At 48.7% G+C, this 19,283-nt stretch overlaps 1 protein-coding gene across 4 annotated transcripts in view; it reads right to left on the bottom strand.

The window, feature by feature from the left end:
- Drc1 (dynein regulatory complex subunit 1) overlaps window positions 1–19,283 on the bottom strand; it is a 35,754-nt gene that overhangs the window by 1,458 nt on the left and 15,013 nt on the right. Inside the window, exons 4-16 of one of the 4 annotated variants that reach the window (XM_013355236.2) lie at window positions 16,770–16,953; window positions 14,711–14,848; window positions 13,436–13,522; window positions 11,000–11,122; window positions 8,525–8,664; window positions 8,195–8,329; window positions 7,646–7,878; window positions 5,359–5,468; window positions 4,449–4,538; window positions 3,955–4,041; window positions 1,387–1,652; window positions 985–1,128; window positions 561–663 (exon numbers count right to left, since the gene is read on the bottom strand). In XM_013355236.2, the coding sequence (XP_013210690.1) occupies window positions 561–663; window positions 985–1,128; window positions 1,387–1,652; window positions 3,955–4,041; window positions 4,449–4,538; window positions 5,359–5,468; window positions 7,646–7,878; window positions 8,195–8,329; window positions 8,525–8,664; window positions 11,000–11,122; window positions 13,436–13,522; window positions 14,711–14,848; window positions 16,770–16,953 (1,840 nt within the window). Of the gene's footprint in view, window positions 1–560; window positions 664–984; window positions 1,129–1,386; window positions 1,684–3,954; window positions 4,042–4,448; window positions 4,539–5,358; window positions 5,469–7,645; window positions 7,879–8,194; window positions 8,330–8,524; window positions 8,665–10,999; window positions 11,123–13,435; window positions 13,523–14,710; window positions 14,849–16,769; window positions 16,954–19,283 lie in introns of those variants that run through there. The other 3 variants (XM_013355237.2, XM_026778120.1, XM_026778121.1) reach the window with 3 other exon arrangements.

Here is a 19,283-nt window from a genome sequence, read left to right as displayed (position 1 = left end):
TGGCCAGAGCTAGTTCCAGGACAGGCTCCAAAGCTACTGAGAAACCCTGTCTTGAAAAACAAAAACAAAACAAAAAAATGCTTCTACAGCTGGGCATTGTAGCTCATGCTTCTCATTACAGCCCTTGGAAGGCTGAGACAAACAGTCATGGGTTCAAGGCAAGCCTGAACTACAATGTGCAAGCTGAGAGGGGAGGGGGCAGATGTAGCTCAGTTTGTAGGGTGCCTGGCTAACATGAGTAAAAGCTCTAGGTTTGATCCCCAGCACCGCACACACAGGCTGTGGTGGCTTATGCCTGAAATCCCAGTTCCCCAAGGTGAAAGCAAGATATCAGAACTGCAGGGTCATCCTTGGCTACAAATGGAGTTTGAGACCAGCCAAGGCCACCTGACACATTGCCTCAAAAAATTAAAACAAAATTAAAGACAAAAAGAGTGATCACAACAGAGTGATACCAAAGCCATGGCATCAAAGGGACAGTTACGGTCCTTCTACCTAGGCAGAAGGCAGATACCCATGACTTGCCAGCAACCCTCTCCTCCTGGGGTCCCACCACTCACCTTGGCCTGGAGATACTGCTGCAGCAGGGACTGCATCTCAGCGTTCTGCTGCTCCAAAGAGTCATTCTCCATCAGCAGCTTGGCCCTCTGGGTCAGCACGAGGCTTGGGGTGAGGCAGAGGAAGCAGGTTAGACAGAGGCCAGCACAGACTTCCCTCCTCTACTGATTAGAAGCCAGGCCCTTGGCGTTTCTGTCCTGGCTTCAGGTAGAGGAAGACCTGGAACGTTTCCCCTTTTCCCAGGCTAACAGGGACAGACAAGGAGGGTGGGATTAGAGGTGCCCACCCTCTACCACCTACCACCGCCACCACCTACCAACATTCTACCACGTCAAACTATGAGCATGGGAGACACAGCTATGACTGTGGGCAGGACTGTCCGTATAGACCACCCAGCCCCCTACCCTTCCATGCCCCGGTACTGACTAATATTTCTCCAAGGCCTTGTACAGTGCATCCCAGAGGCTTTGCTTGGAGACAGGGATAACCATGGCCAGGGACTCCCAATACTCGGAATCCCTGGAGTTATCGCGAACATCTTTCTTCACCCTCACTACTGGCCGGATTTCCCTGAAAGTCAAAACCAGTGGTGTCACCGTCACCACTTAATACACCAGTCCCCCAAGCAATAACAGTCATAGTACTAAAGTCAGTCATATACTTGCTGTTAAAAAAAAATCACATTTGTATGGGTGTGTGTGTGTGTGTGTGTGTGTATGTGTGTGTATGTGCACAGCCCCTTTTCCAATCAATCGCCCCTGATTGCCTCCCAGCCTCCCAGTCCCTGGGTCTCAGGCAAGCCCTTCATCACCACTGCACACTGCCTACTTGGGCTTCTTCAGCCCCATGACAAAGGCCTCCAGAATCTTAAGGACATCATTGGGGTGGATGAGCCTGGGAGAAGATAGGTCCTCCTTCTCTCTCAACTCCTTGTCCACAAGGCTTTCGTAATCGCCTCCCTGCAGGGTCTCCTGCTCGACGATGGACTCCACCTCTGATTTGGATACCTGGCTCCTCCTGTCCGCCTGGGACAGTAAGCTCATACGCTCCAGCGCGGACATCAGGCTTGTGCGCTCCGTATAAATGGAGGTACTCTACTGGAGAGAGGAGCGTTGCTGACGTGGGCTGCTGAGACCCAAACACATACAACAAACAGGAGGAGAAGAAATCAAAGCAAATTTCCAGCACACTTGCAGATGGACACACTTACATAAAGACAGAAGGCAGGTAGAAAGGGGTGCACGGAGCCCTGAAATGAGGGCTGTGCTCTGTCTCTAACCCATTGTCACAGGTGTTCGCTGGATTGGTAGCATGTGCTCCGATGCTATAAATACCCTTGACTCACAATACAGAACCAATCCTTGTGTCATTTTTAAATTCAAATAGTCTTTCTCCTATTTTCTCCCATTCCCGATTCATTCAGTTTACCTCCTACAGGCAAAGTGATGCTAGCAAGCTTCTTGTGCTACAAGTTGTGTCCACTGGGGGGAGAAATAAAAGCTATTTTTTGAGACAAGATCTTGCTATAGAGCTCAGGCTGGCCTCAAATTCATGATCCCCCTGCCTCAGCTGGGATTCCAAGTGTACACCACTGCACCCAGGGATTAAAAAAAATAGCGTGTCTCTGAACAAACATGTACTTTCTTTTCTGCCCTGTTTTTAATTATATGTATTTATTCGTGGGGAGGGGGCACATGTGTGAACTGTTTTTATATAAATCTTTGTACATGTTCTTTACTTTACTTTTTTCACAGACCAATAAACCTCATGAATTTTTTTCATATAGTCATATAAAGAACTTCCTTGATCTTTGTTTTGTAGTTGAGTAGTGTCTCATTGTGAATGTGCTTCATGAATTATTAAATGCACTCCTTAAGCTATAATATAGGGGCTGGAGAAATGGCTCAGTGGTTAAGAGCACTGGCTGCTCTTCCAGAGGACCGGGGTTCAATTCCCAGCAACCACATGGCAGCTCACAGCTGTCTATACCTCCAGTTTCAGGGGATCTGACATCCTCACACAGACATACATACAAGCAAAACACAAATGTACATGAAATAAATCATTTTTCTAAAAAGCTATAATATACATATAGTCTCAACTTCACTAAGCAGAGTACCCAGGAGTATGCCTTAACCTCACCACTTGAGAGGCAGAGGTAGGAGAATTAAAAGTTCTAGGTCATCCTTGGCTACACAGAATTGGAGACCAGCCTGGGCTGCATAAGGCCTGTCTCAAAAAAGAAAAAAAGAAGAATTAAAGGCAAGAAAGTCAGCTGTATTAAGATTAAAGTCTATCTATAGGAAAAAAGTATATATAGTAACTGATGCTGTCAAATTGTCCCCAGCGAAGGTGGCAGCCATTACACTCCCACCAGGTTTTATGTGTGCTAGCACACAGAGCTTCAGTTATATGCTGGCAGACACCATGCTCTACTGTGCAGTCCCCGCACACGCAACCGCGTGTTTAGAGTTGCCTGTCCTAGTCCAGGTGTGCGGTGTACACTGTCATCCCAGACTCAGGCAAAGGAGTGGGACAGGAGAACAGCCTAAGTGACACAGTGAGACTGCCCCATGCTTTCTTTGAACTGCTGGTCTTTTTCTTTTTTTTTTTTTTCTTATTGGCTTCTGTGAGCTCTTCATAAAATAAGGAAACTCATCTTTAACTATGATACTAATTGAAAATACTCTTCCTCAGATGTCGCGTGTGCTTTAAGGTCTTTCTCCTTCTGTGTACTGAGATCACAATCCTGCGCTATTATGCACTGTTCATGTAATGCTGTGGACCAAACCCAGGTCTTCAAGCATGCTAGGCAAGTATCTTCCAAATAAGATACATTCCCCAGCCCTTGGACACTCTCTTTCTGAAGGCTGTCAGGAAACTCACCCTGGTGCTAACGACACTAAAAACACTTTTAAATTAAAATCTTGTAACTTTTAATGTGACTCTCCAGGTAGCTACTCTTTGCATCTCATAATGAAATTGTTTGCAGTGTAATATTCACGGTGTCACACATGAGCCCTGCTTCATAGAGGAGTGTGATGGATCAAACATGCAGAGTGTGACACATTCAGATTTCACGTGGTTGAAGCCTGGTTTTGAAGAAAGCCCAGGGAAAGAGCCCTTAGGCCTAGGTATAGAGCAACATCCCATCCCTCCCCCAGGCATTCTGTCCTTTGCAAATAAAACATAATAATAACTAAGCCAATGTGATTAGCCATTCCTGGCATAGACATCCCCAACTTGCCCCAGACCACATTCCCCAAACAGCTATGAGACGGTAGAGGGATGTGCCACCTTAGAGCACAGGGCACATGTCACAGACAGGGGTAGAGTGAAAGACAGGCAGGCCCCCACAGAGAAACAAAACACTCTCCCAGCTGCACCCTGCCCCACCTTGGCAGAGGATAAACGATGGGACCGGTACCGAAGGAAGAAGTTCACCAGCTTGTACAGGTCATCCTCACTTTCAATTCCCAGGGCCTGGGGAGAAAACAAGATGGCCGCTCAGATCTCCCCAAATAGGCCATGAACTCGGGGTACTCTTAGACCCTCAACTCCTCTGAACTAAGAGTAAGAGGCTCCGCTCAGCATCCATGAGGCCTGAATAGAAGGTTTAGGGTGAGAGCCAGGAAGATGCAGCCAACTGGAACCATCAGAAGACTGGGACAAAGCCCAGAGCTTGGGGGGGGGGGCAAACATCGTGACACCTGGGGGATACTCAACACATCATGACACAAGGGGAGGTGGGCAGGGTGCTCCACACAGATCATGACACCAAAGTCAATCTGAAAGCCTGGGAGACTCTGGTATACTCTCAAGACTGAGGTATTGCTAAGAAAACAGGTTCCGGCCCCCACCCCATGTCCTCTCTGCCCGGTGGGACTCACAGAGAAGATGGCGTCCAACCTCAGCAGATAGCATTCACTCTTCTCCAGGGGGAGGAGCAGGCTCAACAGTTTGCTCTCTATGAGGAAACCCTGGGGAGAAAAGGAGGAGGGTGTCCCCAGTCAGAGCCGGGGTCCAGGAACAAGTCATCCACAACGCGACCCTATAGGGACAATGCCACAGAGCAGAACCTCTAACGGTGAGCCTCCAGGCAGTGGGGTCCTCATGGAGGTCACCTGGGGATGCCTAAGCCAGTCTCAGGATGCTAGGACAAAGCCAGTTCCCATTCTGGGTTTAGACTGCTCTCCACCTCACCCACAAGTCACTGGGCAAACACCTGGGTCTCCACCGCACTTTAAACAAGGCCAGCCTCAGTTCCCACCTCCCCCATTTTCCTCCAGATCCCTACAGAACTCAGAAGCAAGTCCTGAAGAGGAGAACAGGGTATGGAGGAGGAGAGAGCCACACTGTGCGTGACACAGGTGGGGTGGGGTAAAGTCAGGTGTCACACTGAGCTGAGGACGCCATGCTATCCAGCTGCTTATGACAGGGGGGACCTTCAGCAGGAGTGGCTGCCCCAAGACCACTGAGGCTGAGCTACTGCCTCATCTAAGAAACACCATGTGATGTTGCAACCACCTAGCTCCCGCTGAGCCAGCTCCAACATGTCCTCATTGCCAGCACTGCAAATATTTGAGACTTGATACAGCTGGAGCAGGCACAGGAGCGGCAGACCTGGCAGACGGATTAATGGAAGGGAAAACCTTATGGTCAGCCAGTATGGCCCGCTGTGGGTGTAGCCATTGCTGGCTAGACCTCTCAAAGCACTGCCCTTCACGTTCACTCCCCTGGCTTCTCTCTGGGCAGGCCTGCCACGCCTGGCTCCAGGCCACAGGGGCTCAGAGGCCTTACCGACTCGTCACACAGGAGCATCAAGATTCTTCTGGTAGTTTTTGCTGAAACTTGCTTAGGCAGGTCCAGGTAAGACTCATCCTCTGACACGGCCTCTTCGGTCCCATCTTCTTTTACAAGTAAGTGGGTCAGAGAAAGGAAGGTGGGAGAGGATGATTTCTTGGCTTGTGGACTTTGAGAAGCTGCCGGGTGGCTTTCCCTGAGCAAATGGCCTGCTTACTGCCTCTGTGGCCAGTCACATGTGAATGCTGAGACTGGAGAGTTAGGACAGTCCTGGCCCGCCCAGGAGGATGTTTCCCCAAACCTCACCTATCTGGAGGCTTCATGCTCAGATCCAACCATGAACCAAGAAGGGAGAGGAGAGCATGAACCTATTTATTTGCGCTTTGGAGACAAGTTACATGATTTCCAAACCCACAGAGACTAGAAGTAGCCTACTAAAGGACAAGATGGCTGCCGCACAGAGGAACCCTGTCACCAAGACCTGACAGCCGACAGCAGGAGCCAAAACTTCCCTTAAGATGAGAAGAAGGCTGCAGAGATGGTGCAGAGGCTAAGCCACTTCCTGCTCCTGCACAGGACCTGAGTTCAGTTCCCAGCCCCACATTGCCACTCTACAGACACCTGTAACTCCAGCTCTAGGAGATCCAACACCACCTTCTGACCTCCTAAGGCACACACATGTAGCATATACACACATAATTTTTTGCAATTAAAGGGGGAAAACACATAGAAAAACACACCAAAAAAAAGAAGAAACTACAATTTTAAAAAAAATTAAAATTTTTACCCTCTCTTTACCCTGTTAATTCTTACTCAGAACATGGGAAATAAAATCATGGTATAATGGCTGGTAAGATGGCTCCCTGAACAAAAGGTGCTTGCCTTTTACCTTTTAGGCTGATAACCTAAACTTGATCCCTGGGATCCACATGGTGGACAGAGAGAACCAATTCCTGCAAGTTGTCCTCTGACCAACACATGTGCTGTGGCTCAGATACACACACACACACACACACACACACAAACACACATACACACACACAAACACACATATACACACATACACACACACAAACACGCATACACACACACATACACACACACAAACACACATACACACACAAACACACATACACATACATACACACACATACACACACACAAACACACATACACACACACAAACACACATACACACACACAAACACACATACACACACACAAACACACACACACACACACAAATAATTTTTTGTTTTGTTTTTTGAGATAGTGTGTAACAGCCCTGGCTGTCCTGGAACTCACTCTGTAGACCAGGATCTCAAACTCATAGAGATCCACCTGCCTCTGCCTCCTGAGTGTTGGGATTAAAGGCATGCACCACCATGCCCGGCCATGAATTAATATATTTTAAAAATCGTGTATCACCCAAGGCTTACTGGTTGTTCAAAAGGTAAGACAATACCTATGATTTAGCACATGCCATACATAATCCTAGAACTTGGAAGGGAGAGGCAGGGACATCAGGAGTTCAAGGCTGGCCTTGGCTACGTAGAGTTTGAGGCCAGCCTGGGCAACATGAGACTCTCTCATAAAGAAAAAAAGAAAAATGCATGACTCAGAGTCTCAGATAGCATACAATGGTAAGAATACAGAAATGACAACATCTCTCTGTCGTGATTTCCAACAAGATAGCAAAGGCATTTGCCCATTACCCCGCAAACGCACTCATAGGGATCTGCACCAACAATTTCCAACAAAGCGAACGAAAAGACAAATGAATGGGGCTGTTCGTTAGGCAACACAAGTGACTCCCAAAGCAACCAGGCCAGGGATGACCAGAGGACTGTTTGAGGGAATTCGGGCACAGACTCAACGCGGTACCATGTGGAGAGAATAGTTTTTACTACAACCAGATAATCTCCAACGGTATTGTAAGTAAAGTGAGGGCTGTAGATATAACACAGTGACTTGGAGCATGCCTGACATGTGTGAGATACTGGGAACCACAAACAACTAGATGAAAGGAAGAGTGTTTTTATTTATTGCTTGTGGGGGCACGTGTGTGGAAGTCAGAGGTCAACTTGCAGGAGTCATTTCTGTCCTATCGTGTGGGTTCTGGAGTTTGAACTCAAGATATCAAGCTTGGCGGCAATCTCCTTTACCCACCGAACCCTCTCACTAGCCCGCTACTGAGCATCTCTCCTGCCTTTGCCGTGTTAAGATGGGTAGCCTAGTCTATGTTCCCAGAGGGCCGCTCCATCTCCATGACTGTTTCAGTCACCTGTCTGCAGCAGCAGTTCTTCAAGTATCTGTGCGGCTGACTTCCGCTGCTGCAGGGAAATTGGCCCCACATTCCGCAAGAACCAAAAGTCAGGCATCTTCCAGGGCAGCCCCAGGTGCTGAACATGGATAACGCAGTCCACGTCAAAGGCTCTCTGCGCTAGCGCCTTCGCCTCTTCTTCGTTCATCAGCCAAATCTCCCGAAACTTTTCCGCGTCGATAATGGTGAAGTGTCTGCAAAGTCACAGCCAACCATCCTTAACGCCTGGCCCCCGGCCTCCTTCCCCCAACCATCAATAGGATAAGAACACAAGGAAGAATTTCAAATCCCCAACACCTGGACCCTGCATGGGATAAAATGCAGCTGTCCCAATGAGAAACCAAAAAGGACAAGTGACCCGTGAGTCAAGGGACAGTGGAACGTGGAGCATGAGTGAGTCTTCCAGAAGAGCTGGGGACCTCAAGTCCAGTGAAATCACTGCTGCTGCTGCACCCCTGCCCACTCTCCCTCCTGCCATCGCCCCCATTCCAGACCAGACTCCCGGGGCACCTCATGGCTCTCTGTAGCTCCTTGAACTGCCCCACGAGCCTTTTGAAGTCGGAGGTCAGGGACTGGTTCTCCTCTTGAAACTGTTTTATCTGCTTGGCGTATTTTGTTCTCAGGTTGTTAAGGACATCATGCAAGCTGATGGAGAGAAGGAACTCCAACTGGGGCGGCGAAACAGGTAGGACAAAGGTGGCCCCTATCACCTGCCTCTTCACGGAACAGCATAGAAGCACGCGCGCATGCGCGCGCGCGCACACACACACACACACACACACACACACACACACACACACACACTGCCAAGCAAGCTGCTCTACCCACTGGCTCACTGACCGGTTGAGCTTCCTCTTCTGCTGGGACTTGATCACAGTGCTCTCTTCGTCTCTCTTCTTCAGGACCTGGAAGTTGTACTCTAACTTCTCTTGGTTTAGCTGGTAAGTTGCTTTCATCTGCTGAAGCTGTTGCTCGAGAATCTGGTGTCGATTTTAAAAGTAAATATGCACATACATACATGCATACCTAGCCAGCCCTAGTGTAACATACTGTCCCTGAGGACAGTGCTTTCTTCAAGTCATGCTCTAGAGGGAGCTCAGGGGCGTGTGCCGCAACCTAAACTAGAAATTCTGTCATCAACACTGATGGTGGCTCAGCCAGGAAGAGCACTTCTTGCCATTACTGAGAACGAGAGTTACTCATCCTGCAAATCCTCTGACCTCTATGTCTATACCATGGGGTACACACACACAGGGACATCTCCAGTACCATCTTTTTGTTTTGTTTTGTTTTTTTTTTGTTTTTTGAGACAGGGTTTCTCTGTGTAGCTTTGGTGCCTGTCCTGGAACTAGCTCTTGTAGACCAAATTAGCCACAAACTCACAGAGACTTGCCTGCCTCTGCCTCCCGAGTGCTGGGATTAAAGACGTGCACCACCACCACCCAGCTTCATCTTTTTTTTAGTGTGTATGTGTGAGTGTCTACATGTATGTATGTATACCACATGCAGGTGAAGGCCAGAACCCGAGCTGCCAGGTGGGTGCTGGGAACCAAACCCATCCTCTGCAAGAGCAGTGAGTGTTTTTAACCACTGAGCCATCTCTCTGGCCATTGGTACCATACTGCTAGTCCTGGGAACCACTTCCAGCGTCTCATGCCACTGAATACCGCAAAGAGTGGAAGGACTTGAGTCCGTTTCCCCTTTGCAATCTGGACAAATTTGACTGCGCTGATTTTATAAGCAAAATCCCAAAGCAACCAGACCCCGCACCCCAACCACAGCAACCGTCATCTGATTGCTTTGATTTGCATCTCTGCTTGCACACGTTTGTCTATTTCTTGGCCATTTTTACTTCCTCTGTCACAATCATTTGCTCCTGGTTTTGCTTGAGAGCAATTCCAGGGACCAAAGCCTTGGGTACTACCACTGTGCTGAGTGTCTGACACCAGCCCCAAGCCCTTTGGGCTCCACTGGGGTCCCAAAGGCAATGGCACATGGGGGTCGATGGCAGTGTAGCCAAGGATCCCACACGATTCACAGAAGCCTGTGTCTCCCACAATCCACCTCTGCAGGGCACAGGGACATAATTTGCATAGTAGGTATTAGTTTTCTCTCTTTATGCTTAACATAATTTCTACACCAATGCCCCACTGTCAATCTTCTTAGGGTTTACTCTCTGCATAGCCATCCTTGATTGCTATATAGTAAGCATACTTTATTGTTGCTTGTTTGGTGGGTTTCTGAGGAAAGGCTCATATAGCCTAGGCTGGCCTCCAACTTGCTATGTAGCTAAAGATGACCTGCTGATCCTTCTGTCTCCACCTCGTAAATTCTGGGATTACAGGCATGCACCATCACACCCCTGGCTCCATCCCCAGCCCTGCACTAACTGCCACTGGGGCTGGCATGTACTCAGTGTTTTGTGGTTAACATTCTGGTATTAAAACACAGCCGCTCTAAACCAGGTGGTGGTGGCACACTCCTTTAATCCCAGTGCTGGGGAAGCAGAGGCAGACAGATCTCTGTGAGTTTGAGGCCAGCCTGGTCTACAGTGTGAGTTTCAGGACAGGCTCCAAAGCTACACACAGAAACCCTGTCTCAAAAAATCAAAACAAACAAACAAACAAAAATCCCAGCAGCTCTTACTGAGAACTGAGTTTACAGTCTTAAGTGAGCATAAGCCTACAATTGAGGCAGGGGTGTCATAATTTCAAAGCAACCCTGGACTACAGGGTGGCTTCATGGCCAGCCTGGGTAACTTGAGACTATCTCAAAACAAAAAGTAAAAGGAGCGCTAGACCTATAGCTCAGTGAGAGAGCATGTGCTTAGTGTGAATGACACTCTAAATTCAGCCCCCAGCACAATAGATGTATAGATCAATAGACAGACAAATAGATGATAGACAGACAGACAGAGCATGAGCAGCCTAAAATAAAAGCATTTCTTTCCTTCATTAACAGTTAAACAAGGGGCTGGAGAAGATAGCTCCCTAGCTAGGGGCACTGTCTGCTCTTGCAGAGGACTTGTGTATCCTGTTCCTAACCCTCACACAGAGGCTCACGACACTTAGAAGGAAATAGGAAGATCACGAGTTCAAGACTAGCCTAGGCTACATTAGATCTTATCCCTCCAAGGAAGAAGAGGAAGGAGGACGAAGGAGGAGGGCAAAGAAGGATGACAGGAAGAAGGAGGAAGAAGAAGAGGACGAGGAGAGAGAAGAGGTAAATACTATACAGTAAGTGCCTGCCTCTGAGACACCATGGGTAGTAGCGAAGATGAGAGACTCCATTTGTCACCTCCCGGCCGCCTCTCACCTGAACGTCCCGCTCGAGCTTGATCTTGATGGTGTTGTACTCTTCGCAGTCCCAGGCCCGCTGCTTGTTGAGCTGCTTCTCATAGTCCTCCACCTTCTTCATGCGGGTGATGAGGTACTCCAGCTGAGGGTGGACAGCCGTGCAGATTAGGGCACCTTCCTCCCAACTCAACCCTCAGGAGAGCCCGACAAGCAGGGTACAGTGTGGGGCCTGGAGTCTCACGGACAGGGATGTCTGCTGGCATTCTGTTGGGGATGGTGGACCCCCAGACCCTGAATTTCCTGTGACACCCTTGCCTGCCGGAGTAAACAACCTGTTATGCCTGCAGCTGCTCTGAGCAAAACAACTTGTTTTCCTGTGTTTGCAGCTGCTCCGAGCACAAGACCCTCAGGAACCTGATGGCAGGGGAGTGGTTTCGGGTGGCTTGCAGCTGAAGAAGAGCTAGGTTATGGCCATTGGTCAGGGAAGGCACTACATAAGCTGCCCTGAACACAATAAAGTGGGCATTCCTGGGTAATTAAAGAATGACCCATGTGTGTGTATGTGTATTTCGATCTCCAGGCCCTTGCCTGAGACTGGCGAGCAGCCTCCTAGTGCAGGTTCCACGCTACAGGCATAGTACCAAGTGCAGGTACCACGCTACAGGCATAGTACCATAGCACCCACAGCAGCACAGATGATTGAGCATTCAAAGGCCCAAGCTTCAAGACTGGGCTCTCAGAATCCTGGCTGGGTTCTTACTGTAGAAACTACAGACACAGCAGCTGGAGTGATGGCTCAGCTGTTCAGACAGTGATGTTCCTGCGTAGGACCCAAGTCTGGTTCCCAGAACCCACATGACTCCATGTCACTGTAACTCCAGCTCCAGGAGATCTAACAATCTCTTCTGGCTCTGTGGGAGCCTACACACATTCACATAAGCTCACATGCCTACTCAAAACAAACAAAAAAACCCACAGATCTTTTTTAAAAATATTTTTTCAAAAGAAAAGCATATCCTATAACTTAGCCTTTACAGTGCAAAATCATAACAACAATTCATCTTATTTGTGTCACTTCTGCTCTTTGTACCTATGAAATAAAGTGACACACTATTCCTACACTACTTTTAAGTGTGTCTTAAAATTGGATTGTACACACCCGCAACCCCAGCAATCAAGAGGCAAAAGCGCGTTCACAGGTTCAAGGTCAGCCTGTTCTACATAGGGAGTTCTACATGTTCAAAAGTTCAAGTTCAGTTCCAGGACAGGCTCCAAAGCCACAGAGAAACCTTGTCTCGAAAAAGAAAAAAAAAAAAGAAGAACAAAAGTTCAAGTTCAGTCTGTTCTACAAAGGGAGTTCTACAAGCTCACAGGTTCAAGGTCAGCCTGTTCTATATGTTCAAAAGTTCAAGTTCAGTCTGTTCCACATATCAAGTTCCAGGCAAGCCAGGACTACATAGTGAGATTGTCTCAAAAATTAATAACAATAATTAAGTTAAGTTAATTAAAAGTTTCCTGGGCTGGGGATGTAGCTCAGTTGAAAGAGTGCTTGCTTAGCATGTGAACGGGAAGCCCTGGGTTGGACCCCTAGTACTTCATAGAGCAGACATAACATTGCATACCTGTTATGATCTGCCGGCCTGGTCTGTCACCTGGGTACCCTGTCCCTTTAAGAGACAAGCCCCTCTCTCTGCTCTTCCCTCTCTTCCCCTTTCCCTTTCCCCTCCATAACCCACTAAATAAATACCCACTTTCTTTGCATGCCTATCCATCTGTTTCTCACCCGTGACTCCTCCACCAGATGACTGGCCAAGGTCTCTTACCCGCCACGCGGATCCCTGCCTGGGACCCACTGCCCATCATGGCTCACAGCCACTGGGGGAACCGTAGCATTTTATCTAAACCATAATAATACCTATGATCCCAGCACTCAGGGGATGGAGGCAGAGGATCAAAGTCACTCCTGACCATATACAGAAAATTTGTGGCTGAGCACACCTTTAAATCCCAGCACTCAGGAGGCAGAGGCAGGTGGATCTCTGTGAATTTGAGGCCAGCCTGATCTACAAAGTGAGTTCCAGGACAGGCTCCAAAGCTACAGAGAAACCCTGTCTCAAAAAAACAAAACAAAACAACAACAGCAAAAAAAGAAAGTTTGTAGCCATCCTGACCTATATAAGACCCTCTCTGAAAAAAAAAAAAAAAGAAAAAAAGAAAAACACTTTCTTGGGCCACAAATACTAGGACTGGAGTGGATACCCAAGAAGGTAATGAGGAGATGGTGGAAAGCCATTGGACTCTCAGCCCTGAAGCCACACTGACTAATGATGAAGCCCAGAAAACAGCATGGGCCACACAAGTCCTACCCAAGGTACTCGAGGCTCAGGGTTCGGCCATATCCAATACTGCCCACAGGTCACCCTGGACACTCCCACCCGCTCACCCACCCCTTTACCTCCTTGGCATTGTGAGCCTGCAGTGCTCGCTCCCATTTCTTCTTATTACTGGACAGTAGCTCTTGACGTTCCAACTCAAAGGCTTTCTACAACAAAGACAGGAAAAGGCCCTGGTGCCCAGCCATATAGATGAGGTCACACACAAACATGAACTTGCCAGATTTCATGTGGCCAAAGGGCTGCTGAAAGGGTTGAATGGAAGTTAGCAATGGCATACTTCTCACAAATGCTGAGAGGAAGCTTGCCCAGAGTCCCACAGCTTAGTCTATCGGAGGCCTGGTGCTGGAGGCAACCACAGGGCAAACCTTGGCATGCACCTCAGCCTTGAGAGCATTGCTGTGACGGCAAAGACAATATGCAGACTGTGAATGCCTGCCACCATGAAAATGCAGAGGGTGACAATTGGGAAGGCCCCAGCCCTCTTGTCTCTCTCCTGATTTTGGAAGACCTAAAACACAATCTCAATCTTGAACGTGTCTTTCATGATAATAATCTCTGATTCCTGCTTGTCCCTTCTTGTCCCCATCCCTCACATCACTGCCATACACCAGCAAATAGCTCCATTTGACTGTGGTTCTGGAGCACTGACGTCCCTCACTTATTCTCTGTGGTTCATCTCTACTGTCGACCTGAACAGAGTCTCCTGGGAGATAGCTTCAAGTGCACCTCTTGGGCAGTCTGAGACTAAGAAAAAGAACCACCCTGAATATGGGTGGCATAGTAGATTAGGGCCCTACATAGAAGAGGTTGGGGGGTCTGGGTGGGATAAGGGGAGATGAGGGCATTCTCTAGCGCAGGCATATGCCACTCTGCTGCCCCTCACATGTAGCTTGGCCACATCTTCTCCATCACAATGGACAGAACCAACTGAACCCAACAGCGAAAGCCAGACCTTTCCCCTTAAGTCGTCCAGTTCTGGGATTTGTCACCGAGACAGAAAGCTGACTGAACACGCTCTGCCCTGTCTGCTCTTTCACAGTCCTCATTAGCACCAGCCAATCATATGCCTAGGAGTGTGCATGTGTCGTCTGGCTGCCTCGCAGGAGCAGGAGACGACAGGCTCCAACGGGGGCTCCGCTTTGCTCACGGCTGTCTCGCCTGCCCCTGGAACTGCGCCTGTCACACACTAAGCGCCTGATTCTCACTTGTTGAATAAAGGAATGAATGAGCAAACAAACCCTAAAACCAGAAAGAAATCAGAGGTCAGAGCCATTGTCCCCCCAGACTGTCAGGACAGGTGCAGCTGTCCTCCCAGTGTCCCCACAAACCCTCACCTCGATGTGAATCAGCTCCTGACGGAAGTTCTTCATCACGTTCTTCACTTGCTCCTCCATCCTCTCCAGAAGCAGGCTGATGTCGTCCGACTGCTTCTTCAAGTCCTTCACATACTGGTCATCCTTTATTTTTAACTCCTTGAGTGGGGCACAGGCAGAAGTCAGTCAGAAACAGAGGCAGGAGCAAGAGCTTCCAAGCACACCCACCCAGTGCCCCCATCCAAACCTGCAAACACGCGGAATTAAGGCAGGTGTGACAGCGTGGCCTAGAGATGGAAGGATGGCAAGTGTGCATTGACCCTGGTTACTAAGTGAGTTTGAGGCCACGCAGGGTTTCAAGTTCAAGGTCATTCTCAAGGCTGGCCTAGCCTAAATAGCAAGACTTGGTTAAAAAAAAATCCAAGTGTGGTGGTGTGTTGTGGAATATTATTTTAAATAGGCAAAGATGAGTTACATTCGTCTATGCTGCAGAATATTAGTTTAACTGTGTAAAGCTGGGTTATTCTTGTTTATCTGCATTTGTTTAATGATGCAAGGATGTGTGTTTAGCTATGTAACGATGTATCTGGTTCACCTTGCCTACCTAAGGCACCTGACTGGTCTAATAAAGAACTGAGCAGGCAATGGCTAGGCAGGAGAAAGGATAGGCAGGGCTCCCAGGCGGAGAGAATAAATAGGAGGAAAAAGCTAGGTGGAGTGGGGGGAGGGAGAAAAGGCGAGAGAGGAGAGGAAAGGAGAGAGAAGGAAGAGAAGAAAACAAGGAACACGCCCAGGGCGGAAGCCAGGCAGCCACCAGCCAGCAGACAGGAGAAGCAGTGCAAGTAAGATATACAGAAAGAAAAGTAAAAAGTCCAGAGGCAAAAGGTAGATAAAGAGCAAGAGGTTAATTTAAGTTAAAAGAGCTAGCCAGAACCATGCCTAAACTAGGCTGAACATTCAAAACTAATAACAAGTCTGTCATGATTTGGGGAGCTGGTTGGCGGTCCAGAAGAGAAGGCCTAGCACAGTGGTGTACATCTTTAAATCCCAGCACTTGGAAGGCAGAGGCAGGCACTGAAGGGAGAAGCCTTGTCCGAGACAAGCACTTCCGCTCAGCTACAGCCCTAGCCTTTCAACCCAAGAGTTTTCAACAGCCCACACTGTGGCGAAGTCCTCTCAGTGTTACTGGAGCCAGAGGTGTAGCTCAGTTGGTGGAGCGAGCGCTCACTGCACACGCGGTTGGCCCTGGCTTTGATCCGTAGCTCCACCTAGCCGAGTTTCGTGTCACACACCTCTAACCTCAGTACTTTGGAGGCAGAGGCAAGTTCAAGGTCATTCTCAATTACAGACTAATTTCAAAGCCAACCTGGACTATAATGAGACCGTGCCCAGAAGCGGAATATGTTTAAAAATAACAAAAAGACACATTATTGAAACAGTTGGACAGTCCGCATGTAAAATATGAAACACTGCTCTCAGCTTATGTCATAAAAAGCTAACAGATGGAATAAAAATAAAAACTTAAAAGCAAAGCCTAAAACAGTGAGTATCTGGAAGAAATCAGAAAAAGCCTTGGAACAGTGGCTTTGTAGTGGGAGCAAAAATCAAAACTAGACAAATGGAACCTGCGAAAGACTCAAACCTTCTGAGAGCTTAGAGGAACAGTCAACAGAGTGAAGCGGGGCATACAGATGAGTGACAGAGCTCGGCAGCTTCCTGAGAGAGCCCGCGTGCCTGCCACCTGAGGATCTTCCGCTTAGCATAAAAGTGCAAACAGGTGGGTTTCTCTTTTTTCTTTCCAACATCCAAGTGCTGGGATTGCAGGTGTAGATCGTCACGCCTGGCTTGAACTGTGTCACAGGCTAGATGATAAAGTGAGGCAGGAAAAGCCAAGGACTGCCAGGCCACGCCCCCTCAGTCAGGATGGAGACCCGCCCCTGGCCTGCTGCAGCCCCTCACTTGCTGCAGCTCCTCACCCTACTGCAGCTTCTCATCTGCTGCAGCCCCTGGCCTGCTGCAACTCCTCACCCTACTGCAGCTCCTCACCTGCTGCAGCTCCTCATCTGCTGCAGCCCCTCACCTGCTGCAGCTCGCTGATGAGCTTGTTCTTGTCTTCTATGAGGCCAGCACAGTGCACCTGCTGAGTGTTGAGCATCTCCCACAGTTCCTGAGGAATCCGCTTCTGTCTGCCCTCCTCCCACTTGGCTGTGATTTCATCAAATTTGTCCTGGCTGGTCTTAACTTCATTCTCCAGCTTCTCGAGTCTGCAAAGAGAACTGTGCTGGGTGTTCTGGGGCCTGCCTTCCAGAGGAGCCAGCAGCTTCTTCCGAGAGCATGACAGAGGCTCCACGGTCCAGGCTCTTCCCCCAGACCCTCACCAAGAGCAAAACCAAACTCTGGGGAAATGGCTTTTGGCTTAATTTTGTACTGAATTTTATTTATCTAGTATGTTTGTGTATGTGTGTGTACATGCACAGATGTGTGTGTGCAGACATGTGCCACAGCCTGTGTGTGGAGAACAATGGACCAACTTGAAGAAGTCAGTCTCTGCTTCCGCTGTATGGGACCCACAGATGAACTCAGTCCATCAGCCTTGGGCCAAGTCCCTGTACCCACTGAGCTGTCTCCACACCCTTTCTTTCAGTTTAAGGCTTCACCCCAAGTAACCTACGTCAAGCACTTGCCAAGACAGATGAACTACATGTCTCTCTCCCCCGCTCTTCATGTCCACACGTCCACACTGAAATCTGCGGTGGCTGACATTGTCAGCTTGATGGGGTTTAGAATCACCATGGAAACAAACCTTTGGGTGTGTCTGTAAGGGCCTGTCAAGACAACTGAGGTGGGAAAACCAGCTCTAAATATGGGCTGCACCAATGCAAAGGTTAAAGGGTTGAAGCCTGAGGCTTAATCAGAAGAAGCTGAACTGACTACCAGCACTCAACCCTCTCTACCCTTCGGCTTCAGCCGCCCTGTGACCAGCTGTCTCGAGCTCCTGCTGACCTGACATCTCTGCCACGGCGGACTGTGACCCCAAACTGGAAGCCAAGAGAAGTCCTCCCTTCCCTAAGCTGATCTTGTCCGGTTTTTTGTCAAAGCATCAAGACAAGGGGCTCAGACAAAACCTCTTCTTCATAAACACCAACCCCAATTTAAAAACAAGTCAATGCTAAATAAAACACGTCCGTGCATTCGCATCAAGCCAGCTAGGCAGGGTAGATGGTGACGCTTAGGATTATTGCCAATAGCTTAGAATCAAATCCTGACAGTCCCGTGAGTAGACTCGAGAAGAGCCACTTAATCTCTGCACACCTCACCTGACCCCCTCTGTGCAGGGCAGAGGATGAGACATCTACCTTGGTGACCTTTGTGTGCCCGTTGCTAGGATTAATAAAATGACATACTGTTTGGGGGCTCACGGTACCTGGCTACCACATCACAAGTGATACCTAAATTCTTTTTGCTGAGAGTCTCAGCTGTAGTCCAGGCTGGCCTGGAACCCAGGAGGGACCCCTGAGTGGCTACTCTCCTACCTCAAATTTCCAGCACTGAGGAGAATCCAGGCATGGCCACCACACCCAGCTCTTAAACTCTTAGATAAGTTCATTAACAGCACAGCCTTGGGTGTCTGATCGCTTCCCTCCACCATCAGTAACAAAATCAGGAGCGCCCTGTAGAGATTCCGAAGAGGCCCGTGAAGGGGCAGGAGCGCTTCTGAAAATGGTGGCCAGGACCACACCAGTGAATGCCTGTAACTCTATATGATTGTCACCATAAAGGGCACAAACTTCTTTAATGACAGGAGCCACAACATAAATATCCTGTGATCATATCTCATACCGCCACAGTCATGGTACCTTACAATATTTCTTTTCTTTTCTAGAAAATGTTGCTCCATGTGAATGTAACTCTGAGCTACCTGTGAGTCTGCTCATTTAACTGATTTAATATCGATCTTCTTGGTTGATTTTGCTGTTGTTGTTGTTGTTTTGTTTTTGTTTGTTTGTTTTGCCTGTCCTCCCCCCTCCAAATTTTCACTAAGATCCAGCCACAGTAACGCCATCTTTCGTCATGGCTTCAGGTAATGGTCCTGTATGAAAGACTGAAGTAAACAAGCCGTGCGGCTTCCCAGGGTGTTTTCTAAGATCAGAGAAGCCGGGATAAGAGGAAGAAAACCCAGTGCACAAGGACACTTTGTTTCAAAGTGCTGTTTCCATCTGTGCCTCATCTCAGCCCTAGTCGCCTCTGTAGAAGATGGAACACTAGGGGGCACTCCAAGCCCAGGTTTCCATCAATTCAGCTGCTGCTTTAGAGCCACAGGAAAAAAAGGTTTGTTGGCAGAGGCTTCAGATGAATGCAGCCCCCCCCCACACACCACCCCCCCTGCAGTCATCACCTGCTTTGTCAGTAGCGCCCACTCAGCAAGCTGCACCTGCAAAAGGTGCAGAGTCATTCTCCGGGCGGTGGTGGTGCACGCCTTTAATCCCAGCACTCGGGAGGCAGAGGCAGGCAGATCTCTGTGAGTCGAGGCCAGCCTGGTCTACAAGAACTAGTTCTAGGACAGGCTCCAAAGCTACAGAGAAACCCTGTCTCG

This window comes from Microtus ochrogaster, unplaced genomic scaffold (assembly GCF_000317375.1).
Source record: "Microtus ochrogaster isolate Prairie Vole_2 unplaced genomic scaffold, MicOch1.0 UNK106, whole genome shotgun sequence".
In the NCBI taxonomy this organism is placed as follows: Eukaryota; Metazoa; Chordata; class Mammalia; order Rodentia; family Cricetidae; genus Microtus; species Microtus ochrogaster.
The sequence above is the reverse complement of the archived record's forward strand: the minus strand, read 5'-3'. Positions and strand labels throughout refer to the sequence as shown.